General features: G+C 50.8%; 1 protein-coding gene across 7 annotated transcripts in view; it reads right to left on the bottom strand.

The window, feature by feature from the left end:
* The window catches only part of LOC128872291 (protein bric-a-brac 2-like), a 239,417-nt gene that overhangs the window by 170,474 nt on the left and 51,556 nt on the right, over positions 1-17,387 (bottom strand). The window contains exon 4 of one of the 7 annotated variants that reach the window (XM_054114815.1): positions 10,209-11,460. In XM_054114815.1, the coding sequence (XP_053970790.1) occupies positions 10,209-11,210 (1,002 nt within the window). In that variant the 5' untranslated portion in view covers positions 11,211-11,460. Of the gene's footprint in view, positions 1-10,208; positions 12,291-17,387 lie in introns of those variants that run through there. The other 6 variants (XM_054114821.1, XM_054114816.1, XM_054114817.1 and 3 more) reach the window with 6 other exon arrangements.

The raw sequence follows: 17,387 nt of genomic DNA, 5'->3' as shown, positions 1-17,387 counted from the left end.
CCCCACAAGAATGCGAAACAAACGTACGTACGTATGCATCGTAATTAACTAGATACCATCTTACGAACAAGGAACGAGAAACGTTGAAGGAAGGATCGTTACGATTCAAACGAAAAATTACCTTCTACTCCATCTGCCCCCATACGACCGCTCTTTTCTGTATCATTTCATCAATTCGAACATTTCAACGATGAGCTTTCCATCCCACCTTTCTAACCCACCGTACCTTCCGTTCACCTTTCCAGTTTAGTTCGATCGTTGTTTAGTTTCGATTAACTTGCGTCAATTGTATCTAAGTGTGGCGATAAATTATTATTATATTTTCGAAGCTAACTTTCCCTGGGTAGCATCCCGCAGGCACCGATCGACGTTTCCGTTTTACGGGTAGAAACGGCTTTCGCCGGACAAACGCGTTTCGAGGAAGCAAAAAGTGGCGAGTGGCGACAGGTGCGGATTCGAAGGACCAGCCGGGGGCAGCCAACCGTCCGGTGGCGATCGGGGCACGCGTTTTCTTCTTCGAGACGCAATCTCTTCGGTACAATGGAACATAGAATTTTTAACGGCCGGATAGGAATATGAAACGAGGCGCGAGACAATGGCTTTCTCGAGACCGATTTGCCCTTATCTCGACCCGGTATTTCCTACAGGCTGCGCTAATCTCGCTTCCGCGAAGCGACTCGCTCGCAGCGCTCTAACTGTTTCCTTTTAATATCCGTATACTATTGTTTGGCCGACTTCCGAAATTGCTTCTATTTTCCCCCGCTAATCTCCTTACGGCTGCTTTATTTTTTCCAAGAAAATAAATCGTTACCGCGGAGAAGCAATTAACGACGTCTGAATACAACGGAACGAGGAAACGATCGCGTATCTCGGTCTGAAAAATCATCGGAGCAGAACGCGAAGCAAAGATGGATTCTTGCATTCGGAACGATAGCCGCCAGTATCACCGCTCCAAACATTAAACGAATCTAGAAAAGATGCGTAGGAAATAAACGAATTCGTTCGGAGGACTCGTTCGAGAATCGACACTGTTCAACGACCATTACCTCGTCGACGGTCGTTAATCTGCTAGAATCGGTAGAAAATGAACGAGAATCGTTTACGGCGGATCGAATGAATCATATTCGCTACAAGTATCGCGACGTGAGTCATCGACGTAAATGAAATTATATTCTACCTCCTAATAGTAACGCTCGGCATTAACCGGCGCGCCCGCGCCGTTCCGACAAACAAATTTGAGCGCGTGACTCAGCCAGCGCGTATCGTAAGTGTGCGCTATACAGGGTGTGTCGTAATACATGGCACAGTCGAAAAGCCAACGATTCCGAACGTAAGAATAAATTGAAAACACGCGATAAAATTTTTTCATACGAGCGCGTTACATTTCTAACGTGTTTTTGCAGGAGAGTAATAAAATTCGATAGTTTCTTCCGGACGAAACAATCGTTGCAAAAACATTCGTCGTGAATACTTTTTTTTATAGGAATAATTAGTTTTACTACCCGACACTTAAATTTATTCCGTGAAATAACTCCTTTGATTGTAGCAGCGAGCAAAGGAATTTGGTTTTTACTGCACAACCTGGATAATTCAACCGATCGATCGGAACGTAATTGCTAAATGAAAGAAAATGTTTAGACATAAATTACCGCATCATGCGTTACGATAGGATCGCGGGATTCAGCAGCTTCGTGCCGATTATGACATTAAACACTCTGCTGGCTTCGTCGACGGTACATGGTATGGAGTAATGACGGCGAGTATTAGCGATTCTCCTAAATCGGCCGAGTAGAATTCGAAGAAAGCATTCGAAGAAAGCATTCGAAGAAAAAAGAAAACAGCGAAAGATCTAGTCCTCGAGTCGAGGGAGAAGAAACCGATTCGCGTGTTCAATATAATTTTGGCAACCCGAGCGAACACGGAGCTAGAATTTATTAAACTACAGACACGGGTTTTAATGGTACGTTATAACCGAAACTATTAATAATCGGACATTAAAGCATACACGTGTCGCAACATTTATTTTATACTCCTCCTCGGACCATCCGTAGTTAAACGTTCTAGCTCGAACGCCCTCGAATACGATCACGTTCGGAATCGTTTTCAACCTCGCCGATACGATCGAAGCGACTTCTGCCTCGACGACTCGTTGATAATCCGATAGTTGGAAAAATTAATGACACTTTTACGGGGAAAAATCGCGACGCTTCGAGAGAGTGCATCGCATTGTATCGCAAATCTATAGAAATACAAAGTTGTTTTTTAACGCTTTCAACGAAAGACGGTTGAATTCCAGCCGTAAAATTCGTGGAGGAGGATCGAAGCGCGAGAACGCGACGCGGCGTTTCAGGCATTGAAACGCGAAACTAAGCGGGGACGGCACCGGAACAAGGGAAAACTCGATGAAACATCCCTCGACTTTTGGCGTCAGAATGAATCCGGTGGCGTCGCCTCGTGTCTTATTTCCATAGGTCGCGCGTGCCTGTTATACACGCGGTCGAGGGACACTTTTTTTGGATTCGATGCCGGCGACGGTGAAAACTCCAATGTACAGCAACGAGCAGCGAGGGTTTTATTGGCTGGAGAGAAGGACAGCCCGAACAAGAGGAAGAGAGGAGGAGAAAGGGGGCGAAGGGAGAATGTAATCGAATATCCTAGAATTTAATTCTATCGGTTCGTCCCGCGCGTTCGACTTTCATATCGCGCTTTTTTGCGACAGTCATTAAATCTAATTTATCGCGACACCCGTGCCGCGTTTCAGGGATGCACACCGGCCCGAAACCAGACTGTCCCGTGTTTTTTCCGCGATCAGCTTCCTTTATCTGTTAGGCGCGGACGCTAATCCCGATAATATAAGAAGCATAGGTAGGGTTACCGTTCTTTAATTCTCGCAAACCAAGTATTTACTCGTCGAGCCAAAACGAATAAAATAAAGGAAACACCGAAGCGGTAGCGGAAGAAAACGAGGAACTAGAGTTAAGCGGAAGTGATATACGCGAAGACATCGTAGTTTACGCGGAGTACAACGGGATGGAACAATCGCGATAAGCTTAACGTAATAGAGTGTCGCCGATCTACTAAAAATTGCAACGATCGAACACGTTACATCTATGAACGGAGGTTCGATCTTACGGAAGAATGATCAAAGAATGATTTCTTGTACGTCGCGAACGGGCACCGCATTCGATTCCCATAGCCAGCGGTGGATCCTCCGCGCGGAAGGGTTCGGCAAAACGAACTTTTCAGCGTTTCTCTCTGTCCCCGTGCACGGATCGTTTGTTTCGCTCCGCGAGCAATTTCAATCCACGCCGGTCGGGTTAAAAGCTCCGAACCACGAAAAAAAGCGAGGGTTAAAAACCGTTTGTCCCGGTCGCGAGTAGCGGAGTTGGGGAAAATAGGCAAAAAGAGAGAGAGAGAGAGGTGGCATCAAAAAGACGGCGATCGATCGATGATCGAGCGAAACCAGAAGCGCGGCGGGAGTGTCGTTGGCGGTGGCGGGGGCAGAGATAACGACGAGAGGTTATAAATCTCCTTCCGGTCGGAATCGGGAGCGAAGCAATCTGCGGAATGGTCCGGTCATCCGTCCATCAAGTCACGCGTACCGCGACGTACAGTCTACGTATTAATATATCTGCGGCCCGTAGCGGAGATCCGCGCTCGCGAGAGCTCGAGTTCGAGCTCGAGCTGGAATCAACCAGGGACGGAGAACCGCGTTTGCGGGTGCACCGTGGCATCGTGCATGGCGGTAGAATGTATGGTGGACGAAGAGGTGTGTGCACGCCACCGTACGGTGCCACGGTGTATGGTGTACGTCGCGTCCTACACGATGCGCGATGCGCGATGCACGATGCACGATGGACGATGGACGATGCGCGGGACTCGTCGTTCTCGCTCTCTACCACCCGTTTCAGCCTCGCTCGGTCTCCCTCTCGGTATTTATGCGCGTTTCGATGGGAAAAGGCAGCGCCGCGCAACTCGGACGCGACGCAAGATAATTTCTGATTTACCGCGGCCTCGTCGGAGCTGTCGGCCGCCGTACATCGCGTACGGAGATCCGTCCTTTAACATTTTCCAAATGGAAACATTCGTTTCTCCCCTCGGTCCTACCCAAATCTCCCCACCCTATCGACGGTGGACATCGTTCGAGTCGCGATTCCGCACGGTCGCCTACTCGCGTCCAGCCTAAATTGTTTCGCGGGCTTCCACGATTTTCCAACCATTTGGAGCGCGTGGGAAACTGTTTGCAGAGATAAATAGAAAAATGTCGAAAAGAACATCCAACGGTATCCAAAAAACACGGTGGGGTTTCGATCGATAACGAGTAAATAGAAAAATAGACAACTCGTCGAATAAAAATTCCAATCTCCGAAAGATGGTACGGAGGATTCGAAGCGTAGGACTGGAAAATCGCGCAAGACGCGAAACTTCGTTTCGGAGAGACGGAACCGTCTCGACTGACCGCTGAAAAATTAACGACGGAAGGGAAAACGGGTGTTTCCCTCGCCGGTTCGTATCGCAAAATCGCGAAACGATAAAGAGCGGTCGTCCGGGTGACTCGTTCGGTCGTCAACCCAGGGATGCTCGGCTCGTTACATTATTACGAGAAACTCCTTGCGGGAATTTCCAGCTCAAGTTTGCGGCCGGGAATCGCGAACAAGTGTCTTTCCACTGTCGTTCGGTTGAATCTTTCAGGACCGTTTCGCGGACGTTGCCACTGGACGCGTTTACATCTTTTAAGAACGAGCAGCTTTCTTTCCCGCTACCCTTCGATCTTGCTCGCAAACCTCCCGCCGCGGACGTTTCCACAAAAATATCGAATCTCGATAACCGTTTTCACCCTTCTACGATTTCCACGGATCGTCTCCGGATTATTTCGTAAAAAATATCGCTGTTTCTCTCGTCACCGACGTAATCCAATTCGACGTCTTTTTCAAGAAAATACCGTTATACCTGTAATCGATTCGAGAGGATCTCGAGAATGACAGAAGATTCGAAAGAAATTTGCAAGCGACGGAGCATCGCGCGAGCGGCGAGGATCGGAGGCTCCCGCTTCGCGAAGCGAACAAGGACGCGACTGGATGCCACGAAACGAAAGAAAAAGACGGTTAAACGTCGGAAGAAACTAAAAGCCAGAGGGAACGAGACGGCGGATAAGACGAAGGAAAAGAAGGTGGAGGGTCGAAGTTAAGTGCTCGAGCGCCTATGTGGTCCGGTTACCACGGGATTATATTCCAAGTATTGCCATTATGCCAAGAGTTTCCTAGGAAGGCAATTTTCGAAATATTTAAAATACATACAATTACGGCCGCTAAGCCGTCCCTTATTATAAAATAGTCTCCGCGAAGGGTGGCTACGTAACGCACGGAACCGAAGGATTCCGACGACTCTGACTACGAGTTCGTCCTCGCCCTCCTCCTCCCTCCTTTTCACCTTCCTTCCGCCGTGATCGCACGACGAAATTACAACCGTTGGACGCGCGCGCAGATACCTACCAATTTCTTCCGGCTCCGTCCTTGCGGCTTTAACCGTGAAGACGCGCGGCTGCCTCGAATCTCGGCAAAAACTAACTCTACCTGCCTCTCGTAGCCAGAAGGTATACGTATGGATACCGACGCGTACCCTCGAGCCTCGACTTCGCGCGTACGCGTCGGCCGCTTTGCGTTGCATGTGTATCTCGCACCCGCGCCACGAAAGAAACGACCGGACCGCGGCCTCAATTTTTAACCAGGATTCTTGTTTCGATAAATCTACGGTAATCGAAGCGTAAAAAAAACGATACGACACTAAAAGTGACGCTAACCCGAAATTTCCTTTGATTGGTTAAGTATCGTTGGTCTCGGACCTAATTTTTGCTTGCGAGTTTCTACGATGAATTGTAAGAATCGTAATACGGAAAAACTGTTGTACCGTCGCCGATACGAGTTATTTAAGTAGACGTATAATTAGTCGGTCGAAAGACGCGTTATCTTTCGACAAGCATAATACAGACTGTGTGCAAATAAAGCGTACACGAGTCGAGATACCGTTCGTCACGAACAAAAAAATAAAAAAAAAAAAAAAATAGATCGTTCGAAACGCGAGAAAGCATCGACGGAAGTATCGATATTGGTATCCGAATTGCGCGCGGGAACATCGGATGGAAGCGAAGCGAAGCGGAGGGGCGACTTAAGATCGCAACTGCGATAGACGAATACTCTCGATCATCGTGTGACGGGTCGCGTAATCGACTCGCGAGCACCACGGCCGCGCAGACGGTGGACTTTTTCTCTCCGCGCTTTTGCGAAGAAGGGTTCGGCGTCACGCATTTTAATACATCAAGCTTTTCAATTTTCCCGCGGGCTGGTATCGCGACGAACAACTGCCCGTCGAAACGACGACTCCTGATATATCGCTTAGGTGGCCCGTTACGCGTTCATCAACGCGGAATCGATACGCGCGCGTTCGTTTGCGTAGACGATTGCGCCGAGCGGACACGACACGACAGGACGCGGAGCAGGGCAGGGGCTAGGCTAGCGCTCCGAGTCCGAGAGAACGCTCGGAAGCGCGCGCGAAAACACAATCAAGACCGTACGGCAAAAACACTAATTTAAACGGAACGAAGGAAATATGTAGTCGTATCCGTTGTGTATCAGGATGAATGGGGCTCCGCTCGGTTACTACGATTCACGATTTACCATTTTGCCCGTTTTTTCGCTCGTCTCCGCCTGTTCCCCTTCTCGATACCTCGTTCCTCTTCGTTCGGACAACCCTACGACTGGGATTATTCGTATAATTTAATATTCCAATGTCGAAAGTGTACGGAACATAGAAAACACAGAGTTCGACGTGGAAACCTTTCGCTTTCTAAAACGTTGCAAGTAGAAGATAAAATACGATAACATCGGGACTTGTGCTTGTAAGTAAACGCGTTCAAGGTCTTTCTTCCGAAGAATAAACCATATGGAATGATGTCATTGTTCGAAAATAAATGTTCTCCGTTAATATAGTTGGACGTTCCGTTGTTATATCTCGTGGGTTTTTAATTTTCACAGAGGCGTCGAAAATTGTTCAAAAATAGAATGGGCCGATTAAAATTTTATCCCAATTCGGTCGATGAAAAATGGTCGGTTTTGTTTGCGTCGGTTTACCACTGTACGTTTCAACATTTATTTGCAAGTTAACAAATACAACGACCAAACAGGGCTGGACAAGGGGGTTCGACAAGAGTTTAAGTATAAAAATAAAATATCCGATTCTACGAATAACGATACTCTCGACGCGACAGGTGATCCTGTCCTACCGCCAACGACGAGAGGAGATGAACAGAGGAGGAATGCTAAGAGTAGAGGGATTCGGGAGGCAAAGCCGCTATTACCAAAAAAGATAACGCGAGGGAAGATTAAATTTTTTTTCGATCCGCCCTTTCAAGCTTCACCGACCGCGTGATCGCGTTTTGCTGCTTCTCGCGTTGTACATTGCGTACCTTTTTGCGAACCATGCTCTATCCCTTTTCGCACCTTTTTTCTCGCCCGATGGAGATAGGCAAAATCTTTAACCGAATAAAAATGTCGAGCATCGGAAAAAAGAATAAAAATGCGTATCTATTGCTCGTCGAATGAAAGTATCTCGATCTATCTCTATTAACGATAGCATCGCGATGAGGTTCCTATATCAACTATAGTTAACTTTTCCTTCTTAGATTTCCATTTTATTTCACTTTATATCACCTCGCGATATCCTGTTTGTCCGACCTTCGTTGCTCGCGTCTCTATAATAACATCGAGTTAGGATACGTTTATCGCTGCATCTTACCATCTAGAGCTTGCTCTAGTAATATTCGTCTACAAGGTTCCGCGATACTGTTTAGATTATCTCGTTTCGATCGATTTTCGCAATGTTTATACGAAAAATGCTCTTGTCGTTGAAGCTTCCACGCGGAGCTACTACTCGCGAGGAATAAAGTATTAACACGCGTTACGATGAAGTCGAGTCTGGAAAATTTGATCGTTGGGTATGCACTGCGAGCACCGCTAGCCATTCCATCTCCCAAGTTTCCACTTTACAACGGGGAGAATCTTTGGGCGCTTCGAAGGGCGCCGGTCGTGAAACCATCGCCAAACGATCGGCGAGTTAAAAGACAATTTATATTTAAATCCCGTTTCATTAAAGCTCTTAATCCGAAGGAAATCCGCCTCTCGCGGTGAAAACGATCCTTTGCGGCGACTAAATCTTTAATAATCCATCCTCGAGTGGCGCGCTTCTCGCCGGGGAGTATTTTTCGTGACGTAGCATGCTCGGAAGCGCGGCGATCGCCGTTATTAGTTTTAGTACGTCGCGCGTAAGTTTCCATAGTTTTGTCCGCGAAACGGTCCTTTGTCGGATTTTCGCGGTGCACCATTCGCGCTACTCGAAATACCAGAATCAACGCACCTCCTATTACGTTCGCCCGCATCAATTAGGCATTTTAATCGGAAAGGCCTCGCGCGCCGCTACCGCGGAATAGTTGCGATATACTAGCGTATTACGATACGAGCAGGCATGCCCGGAGAATTGGAACGTGGTTGCGTTAACATAATGGAATTCCGCGGAATGTTATGCCCATTATACATAGCCGATTGCATCATCGGACCGATATATACTCGCGATAGAAAAATAATACACGGCCTCCGACGACCGACTCTCTTTAATTTTCTAGATTGCGCTCGAAACTGAGATGCATACCTCCGCGTACATTTCTCCATTCAGTTTTCGAACCAGTCTCTTTCGACTCGGCAGAGATTCTCGACACATTCGAAACCGAACACTCGATCCGTAAGTCACGCAACATCTCGCTGGTTCGACCGATGATGCAACATGTGAGTAAGAGCAGAGCTGTCTTTGATTTAATACTTATAAACAAAAAATTGACTTTTATACATTTTCGAAAAGTATCACGGTGTTTAGAGAAATAATTGGCGAAAACGCGGCTCTTCTCGGCGTTCTAAATCGGAAAAGGCCGTTGGCGATCTATAGTGCCGTGACTCTGAAAACGCTCAAGAGGGTCGTCGATCCTGGATCCGGCTCGAAGAAGGTTTCGAGCCGCGTCGAGCGGTAGACGCGGGCGCGGGGTTGCGAAACGAAGCGCGGTCGGTAGCTGTTCGTTTAATAACTTGCGCCGGTGGCGGACGATAAATAATGCAGGAGACACCGTCGTCCCGATGTAATTAACGAGAACAGTCGATACCCGGTGTGTGTCACGTATGCGCGAACGAGCGCGTAGTCAATATTTGTCATTCGTTTTAACAAAAAGAACGTTACAAAACGGTCGGATGCTCCGCGTCCAAATATTGACCGTGCTCATTGACGTTCATTGATACTCTCAATTAGTGCACACCGTCGAAGCCGATCGCCGGGTAATTGGACCTTTCCGGCAAAGGCACGATGGACCGCCGCCGTTCGTACGTGGTCTTTCGTTGCACGACGTTTCGCGTAAAAACATTCAAACGAGGCCGACCAAACCCTCCAATTAAAAAACGCGTCGCCTTCTCCCACGCCTTTGCCGGCCACCGGCCGTCTCGCTTCGCCAAAGTCATTTTCCGCGAATTTGCGGCGGCGTCGAGACGCCTCTCCGACGTACCGACCGCCGCCAAACTTCCACGAGAAGAGAAAACCGTGACGGGATCTCGTTAACGCCGGGAACCTAATTATCAACTTTCGAAAACGGTTCCATGCTCCATGGATTTTTTTTTTGTCCCCAGCCCTTTCCAGGGCCATTCGCCCTTCTTTCGTTTCGTTCGTCACCTTTCGAACCGCGAATAATCGTTTCGCGCGGCAACATGTATCATTTACATGAAAAGCAATTTCGTCCACCCAAGGCGTCAACACTCGGATGAAAAAACAATACAACCACGTGTAGAATTCGGTTTGAGTCGTGCGTCCAAGTAACCGTTACTATCGAAGCTACGGGGGGAACTCGTAACATAGTTTGTCGACAGATTCGTACGAAACGTAAGAGGCGAGATAAGTACCAAGTCTTGAAATTCGTATCTTATGCTCAAGTAACAGTTTAGCTCTTTTGGAGGAGATTTTGCAATTCGAAAGCCAGCAGGATAAATCGATTCCTTTTCCTTCGTATCCGAGTAGATTCTATCGATCGATCGGATACCTCGCGTGGACCAACGGCTAACGGAGTCGATCGAGAGAAAAATGGCGGAAAGACAGATGGAAAGAAAAGCAAAAGATCGACTCACCCTTTCCTCCTCGCGGATCATCTCGGCGATGCCGGGCTTGATCTCCAGATCGTCTCCGGGCGTCTGTTGTCCTTGCTGACCTTGCTGATGGTGCTGCTGTTGTTGTTGCTGCTGTTGTTGTTGTTGCTGCTGTTGTTGCTGCTGCTGTTGTTGTTGCTGCTGCTGCTGCTGCTGCTGAACGGCGAGTTGTTGGCCGTGAGCGGTCAGGTGGTTGACGGAGCCGTGTGGACCGGAAGTCACGTGGCCGGGCACATGGTGAGCGGAGATGGAGTGCGAGCTCTGCTGGCCCTGTTGGGGCGGCGGCGGGGGCGGTGGTAGAGGCAGCGATACCGGGAGTTCTTGAAGATTGATCTGCGGCGTGACGGAGACGTTGGGAGTTCCCGGAGATCCGAGGGATCTCGGAGTGGAGCTGCTGGTCAGCATGCCGTGAATGTCGGGCACGATCACGCCTGCCCCGGCGGAGTTAGGGTCCTGATCGTCGGGGAGGCTTCCGGGAGCCAGGCGATCAGGGCTGCTTCCCGGTGGCGATCTTTCTCCCGATATTCGACGTCGTTTCTTCCTGTGCATCGCCGCAGCGTTTGCCGCCACCTCTTCGAGGCTCGGCCTAGAGGTTAGCTCTTGCTCGCTGTTGACGTCCGCGAGGCCTCGGATCTTGAGGCTCTCGGCGACTTTGAGCAACGGACCGATTTGCTCCTGCGACACGTTTATCTCGCCCTTGTACATGAACTCTACCGCGGCCTTCAACTCCGGCCACTTGATGTCCTTCATGATGACGATCGGATGCTGGCAGGGATTGTCGAAGAAGAGAGCCTGGAAGTACGGGCTACACGCGGATAGGACCATCTTGTGCGCCTTGACGCTGTGCCCGTCGCAGGCGAGGGTCACGTCGACGAAGCTCTCGCTTTGGAGAAGCTGATCGAACACGTTGGTCAAATTGGTCTGATAGTTGTTCCACCTCAGACAAAATTGCTGGGGCGACCCAGCGCCGCTCTGTTGCGTCATGGTTTCGGGGGATTTCGAGTCTCGATCGTTTCCTTTTCCGCTTCTCTCCTCCGCCTCCGCCTCCGCCGCCACCGTCTCCTCCTCCTCCTCCTCCTCTTCCTCCTCCTCCTCCTTCGCACCGGCGCGCTCCTTGACGCCTTCCTTCCTCGTTTCCTCTCCGCGGTCCGTTTCGATCGACGGAATGTTCACGCGAACGAACGTATGGTCGCTTCACTGACCGATCGCGACCGAATCAACAGCCAGGCCGCATCTGCAACACATAGGTACACCAGCCACGCGCCAAACTCGAAATACGCGCGAACTCGTGCGCGCCTCCTCGTGGCAACGCGCGCCGATCCGTCAGACGTGCGCGACCTCGGGAATCCTTGTCCCGAGGACGTCGCGGACGAGCATCCTTTTCCACCCGACTACTTTTCGATCACCTTTTCTTTTCGTCTGTCCGTCCCTTTCCTTCGCGACACTCTACGATGCGAACGCGACCGATCGAATTCGTCCTCCGTCCTTTCGTCCCCGTCAATGTCCTAACGCGCCTCGTGTCCCGAACGCATTCTTCCCGACGACGGCTCGCGCAATCGATCGATAATCTCGATCACACGCGCCCGATCTAAACGCTCCGAAACGTAGCCGAACGCACCTCGTCCTTTCCGCGAGCGACTGTCCTACTCTCTCTCTCTCTCTGTAGATTTGTCCTTAGCTCCCTAGCACCGTGTCCGTCAGTCTCTGTCTCTCTGCGCTTCTCGGTGACGGCTGCTCCAATCCGAGAAACTCGTTGCTCGGATGTCGGAATACGTAGCACCGACCGTGTCGAAAATCACCATCGACTCCAAAACACCACCACCAACTGAGCACCAACACCGTGGAAGCGTGTTCGAGCCCCCGATGTCTCGGACGATCGGGAGAGGAAAAACGTGCGCGCGATAATACGTGGAGCGCGTGTGCACGCGCGCGTTCAACGGACCGAATGGGGCTACAAACGACACAGGACGGACGACGCACGATCTGCACCCCGTGACGAGCGCGTCGCAACTGAGAGGCTCGCCGCGGCGCGGCGCGGCGACGGTTCGCTCGAGCGGCTGTAGAGAGGCCGTGAGGCAGGCCGGTCGAGCGCCGATATACACCGTGTGCTCGCGGCGGTGCCAGCGTCGGCGTCGCGTCGGCTCGAGGGGGTGCGGGTGCGACGGAGACGGCGAGCGACCAAGGCGAATCGTGAGTGGGAGGGAGACGTCGCGAGCGAGAGAACCAAATGGAACGAGTGCGACGGAGGGGTCGACGCGGAGCGAGCGAGACGACCGATCGCAAAGAGAACGAACGAGCGCGGGTGGAGGAAGCGTACGTAGCTCGCGCGTCCTCGCGTACCCCTCGCTCAGTTCTCGTGGCGGCCAATCGGGAGGCTTGCCTTCCGATCGGACGCGCCGACAGGCGCCGCCCCTGGAGACCGCCTCATACCGCCTCTCCTTCTTTCTCCCTCTCGCGATCGGTCTCTCGCTTACGCGCACCGAGAAGAAGAGAATTCTCCCGCGGCAGATCGGAGAGGAGGCTCGTCGATCGGCCTCCCGAAACTCCGATCCACCGATCACGACCACGAGAGGCGAGCCAAGCCGATGCCGGTGGTGGTGGTCACCGGTCCTCTCGCGGTCCTCCCGCGTCCGTGTCCTTCCCTCCTCTCCCCCTGCCCCTCGTCCAGCCTATGTTGCTTCTAGTCCGCCGGACCGTTCCGCTGCCGAACGCCGAGAACGACTCGCGTTCGGTTCGGAGCTGATCGCGACGTTAGCACCAACGTTCTCGTAAAAGTAGACGTCGCGTGTCGGTACCGTTCGCGAGGGGACCCTGATCCCTGGGGGTTGCATCCGTCGAGTCTTTGAAACGCGTTAAGGTGCGTTTACGAACGGATTCTTTAACCATGGCTGGTCGTCCTTTCAGGGGATGATTTTTCTGGGACAAAACGAAACGAAAATCAAAAGTAACGAAATTACAATAAAGGGTTCGCTTTCAACTTGTACTCCGAATGAAAAATTTTCTAGTACGACTCCAAAGCGAAGCTGAAAGATTTTCGTCTACGCTTGGTCTGCGAAATCATCCCCCAGAAAGATGTCCACCCGTGTTTAAACAGTCCACGTAGCGAACATTAAGAGCGTTAAGCCACGATACCGAAGAGTGGTACAAAGTTACGAATGCGAAGAAACTAGCGTATAGGTAACGGGCCAAATGAAAGCGACGATAACGTGATCAGAGCGAAACGAAGATAAAAATATGCATGGCGCGTTTGCGGAGTATGTCCGCAGCGATCGCGAAGCGTAAATTTAATTCGCAACTTCTAGGCGAAGATGAGACGCTCCAAGGTCCGCAAATAGGAGGATCTTCTGTGAAAACAGACAGAATCGGATTTATATCGAATCTACGCAAAACCAACAAAGACCGTGGGAAACTTAAAGGCAGGGACAAGGAATTGTCTTTGCGCGATCGGAAATGTGCGAAAACTCGATAAACGCGTTCGGTATCAATTGTTTCCCGACATCAAACAAACTCGGTTCGCGATTCGCTGTTTCGAAGCGTGTTGTCGATGGATCGAATCAATAAAAACAAAAAAAGATAGCCGTGCAGCTCGAGTAGAGCAAAATTCGTTAGCGCTAGCCTCGAGAAGCTTCGAGTGATAGCATAGAGAGTATAGAGCGAAACGATTTCTTCGAGCGGAGTTGTCGCGAGAAGTGAGTTCAACGAGGTAGCGGCGGTAACTTTTGAGCCGGGCACGTTTCTTCTCGCGGCGGGCGACGATAGCTTTCGAAAATGTCTAACGCGGACCGACCGATACCTTGAGACGAATCAAAGAATGCAGAGTCGACGGGCTCCTCGTTGTCCACGCTTCGCGACGGACTAATCGAATCGCGAGGATGGAGGGAAACGATTATTTAACGACAACGACGCTTCGCAGCCTGCCGTTTTCTCGAGACAAGCAAGAATATTAACGATCGTATTTAGGGACTCGTGCTTCCCGATAACAGAATTACGGCACGCCGGTATAAAGGAGAGATGGCCGTCCTAATGAAATTAAGGGTACAAAGAGACGGTTCGCGTCTGTCCCTCCGACTCCGGCAGACACTCCTAAATGGCTATTAACGCGAATTTTGAGACTAGCGAGCATCGCCCCTCTTCCTTTCCCTGCGCGTACGTCGACCGAACGCCTGGGAGTTCGTGCCCTTCCTCTTGTTTGCGCACGATCAACTTGCGAGTTCGATCATTTCTTACCCCTCGAACGGCGACCTCAACGAAAACTCGGCGAGCGCGATTGTTTCTTTTAATTTCCATAGCTTCTACGATCTATAAGTCGAACAAAATTCACCGCGAAATATCTACGGGACGCGATGGCGATTACGTTTTCGCTCGCCTCGAACAACGAGAAGAATCGTCGCGCGAGGATAGGCGCGATATTAGAATCGTAAAAGCGCGAATCGAGCGTAGAAATGGCAAACGACGAACGAGTCGTTGAACTTGTATCCGAATAACGACGCTCGCGGGATTTCCGACGAAGGAATATTGCTCGGTTTTTACGGGTCACGTCGCGTAAACGGTACGCGAGATTGCGTCGCGATAAAAGCGCGAACGGGCGTTATTTTCCCGTGGCTCGAGCGTCGTTCGCGGTGTCCCCGGAACGTCTCCACGATTTCGGCTTCGGAGGCCGAGTTTCCCTCCGTTCGACGCCGAATGCGCCAAGAAAATGGTCACGGTTGAATCGGGAGGTTACCGTCGACGCGGAGGGCACGACTTTCCGATACGCCAGTAAGTGGCGAGTCCCTCTTCTTACATGTATCTATCGCCGTTCTAATTGCAATAACCAAACTAGTTACCATATCTACCGAGAAATTATCGGTTTTACGCAAATATCGCGTAATTAACGAACGACTCGTACGTTCTGGTTTATCGTCAATTTGTGTTTAAAGTCATGCACCAGGCAACGTTAAGTCGTTTCTTAAGTCACGAGCATTATTTACCTACGACTAGTCGTTTGTCGCGAATGCAGCAAGTTCTTGCTCTAAATAAATGTACGTATGGACGTCGTAGACGAACCGCGTATGCAAAATTATCTATTTTATCACGTTTATATTTAGATTTTGCGTGAAAGATGTCTGGCGCTGAATTTATTTTCCATCGCGATGGTAAAGATACGAGAATCGTGCAAAGTTCACGGCAAATGCTGACTTTTGCGTTTTGGAAAAACAAGGAACGGGAACGGAGGCGCGCGCGAACGCGAACCAGGTTTAGGGTGGTATCCGTTAAGCCGTGGATCATAGCAGCCCAGCTACGCAGGGGTGGCACTGGCTATAACGCTCGTATTTCTCATATCGTTGAAAGTTTCAGCCGTGCAGGCCGAGAGAGCGAGCGAGCACCATTGTAAGGGTGCGCGGCGCGAGGCCGCCAGCTCCGACTCGGGAAGGGGCCGCGGCTATAAATTTTACTACGTAATATTGTTTAACTGCAAACAGTATACTAACGCCCTACGTCCTGGCGAAATGGAAAAATTTCGACGCGACCAGCGAGGAGAGGCGAGGCGAGGCGAGGAGAAAGATCGTCGCGTCGAACGGAACGAAGAAAACTAGAGCGCTCGTCGACTTGGTTTGCTCGCGATGGAAAAGAACGCGAGGAAATTGGCCTCGGGAGTCCTGTCGGCAAACTTGGAAATATATCGAACGGTGGTCGCGATTCGGGGAGACGAGGCCTTCCGCTCGCCGACAGTACTTTCGCGACGGGAACGCGCATTCTCGGGGGCCAGTTATGAAAAAATACGAGATGAGAAAAATGGACGGAAACGGTCGGCGCCGAGCGTACCGTGCTACGAAATAAAATCGTAAACCATCGGTGTCGGGATTTCGACCCGCGATTCCTTGCCGTAGCGATGCATTGCGCCTACGTTGTCGAGAACGAGATGAAATTTGGGACTTGGTCCAAAGAACAACCATTTTAAACGCAACGAAAAACGACGACACGTCTCGAACGTTGAGAGGAGTTTTCGCTGCTTCCTCGAGGAATTCCAACGTCCAACTTTGCTCCGAAGTTACGATCAGCGACGCAACCGAACCTGTCGACTTCTCGAGTCTACGAAAAATCGGCGCGGAACGTCTTGAGAGAAACGGTACGACGCGCGTCGCGTAAATAGACGGGATGGCACGAAATTAGCCATTTCCAGGGTAACCGTTACCTGGTCTGGCTCTGGCCGCTCCCCCCGGAATTACAGAGACGGCAGCAGCCGTTGTACGTATTGTACAAGAACAATGAGCAAAGAGAAATATTGATGATGCTGCTGCTGCCGTGTGGCTAAGCGCGAGAGCGAGAGCAAGAGCGAGAACGAGAGCGGACGAACGAGAATTGGCGGGTGTGCGTGTGTACGCGCGTGCAGCGTGAAAGGACCATGCGTGTACACCGAGCTGGTAGACGAGGGAGGAAGAAAGATGAAGAGAAAGCGGAACGCGAGAGGGTACACGCAGCGACCGGGTGAAAAGGAGGGAAAGACGGAGGGTACCGGGATGACGTAGAGAAAGATGGAAGAGGGGCCGTACAGGAAGAACGGGCTAGGGCAAAGGGATAGAAGGAGAAGAAGAACGGTTAAGAGGAAGAGAGTTGTATGCTTAATATTTCAGCATCGCGAAATTCTGCCCCTGAATCATTAATCGCCTACCCCTGCGGTGCCTAGCCGAGGCGAGCCTCCTCCTCCTTCCCTCTTCTCCACCTACCCTCCTTCTCCTTCTCATTTCTCGGTCTCGCCCTCGCCCTCTACTTTTACCGCCCCTTACGCCCTCGTACCCCTTACACTCTATCTCTGTTCGCGCCTCTGCCCGCACCCCTCTGCTTTACCTTTTGCTTTCGCTCCTCGGATTGGAATGCTACCCCGCGCCTGAATATTTCGAGTCCTCGCCGACGTACGAATAGACTCGTCGACTAAGCTGTAATTAACTCCCTGATTAATTACCGCGGCTCGATTCTACGATTAAGAGTACCAGCGATAGGCAAATCCTCGCTAACCCTTCCCCGGACAACCGTAGCCTCGACGCCTCGAGATCTCGAGGGCGCAAGGCGCGAGCTTTCTCTCGGCTGCGAAACATCCGCCGAGTCTAGCCTCTTCTCGAGTATAAACGATGCGATGAAATTCGGACGAGTTTCCCGTCCGCGGCCAAATCTTTCCGCCCT

This window comes from Hylaeus volcanicus, chromosome 2 (assembly GCF_026283585.1).
Source record: "Hylaeus volcanicus isolate JK05 chromosome 2, UHH_iyHylVolc1.0_haploid, whole genome shotgun sequence".
NCBI classification, from domain to species: domain Eukaryota; kingdom Metazoa; phylum Arthropoda; class Insecta; order Hymenoptera; family Colletidae; genus Hylaeus; species Hylaeus volcanicus.
This window is presented reverse-complemented; position numbering and strand designations above follow the sequence as displayed.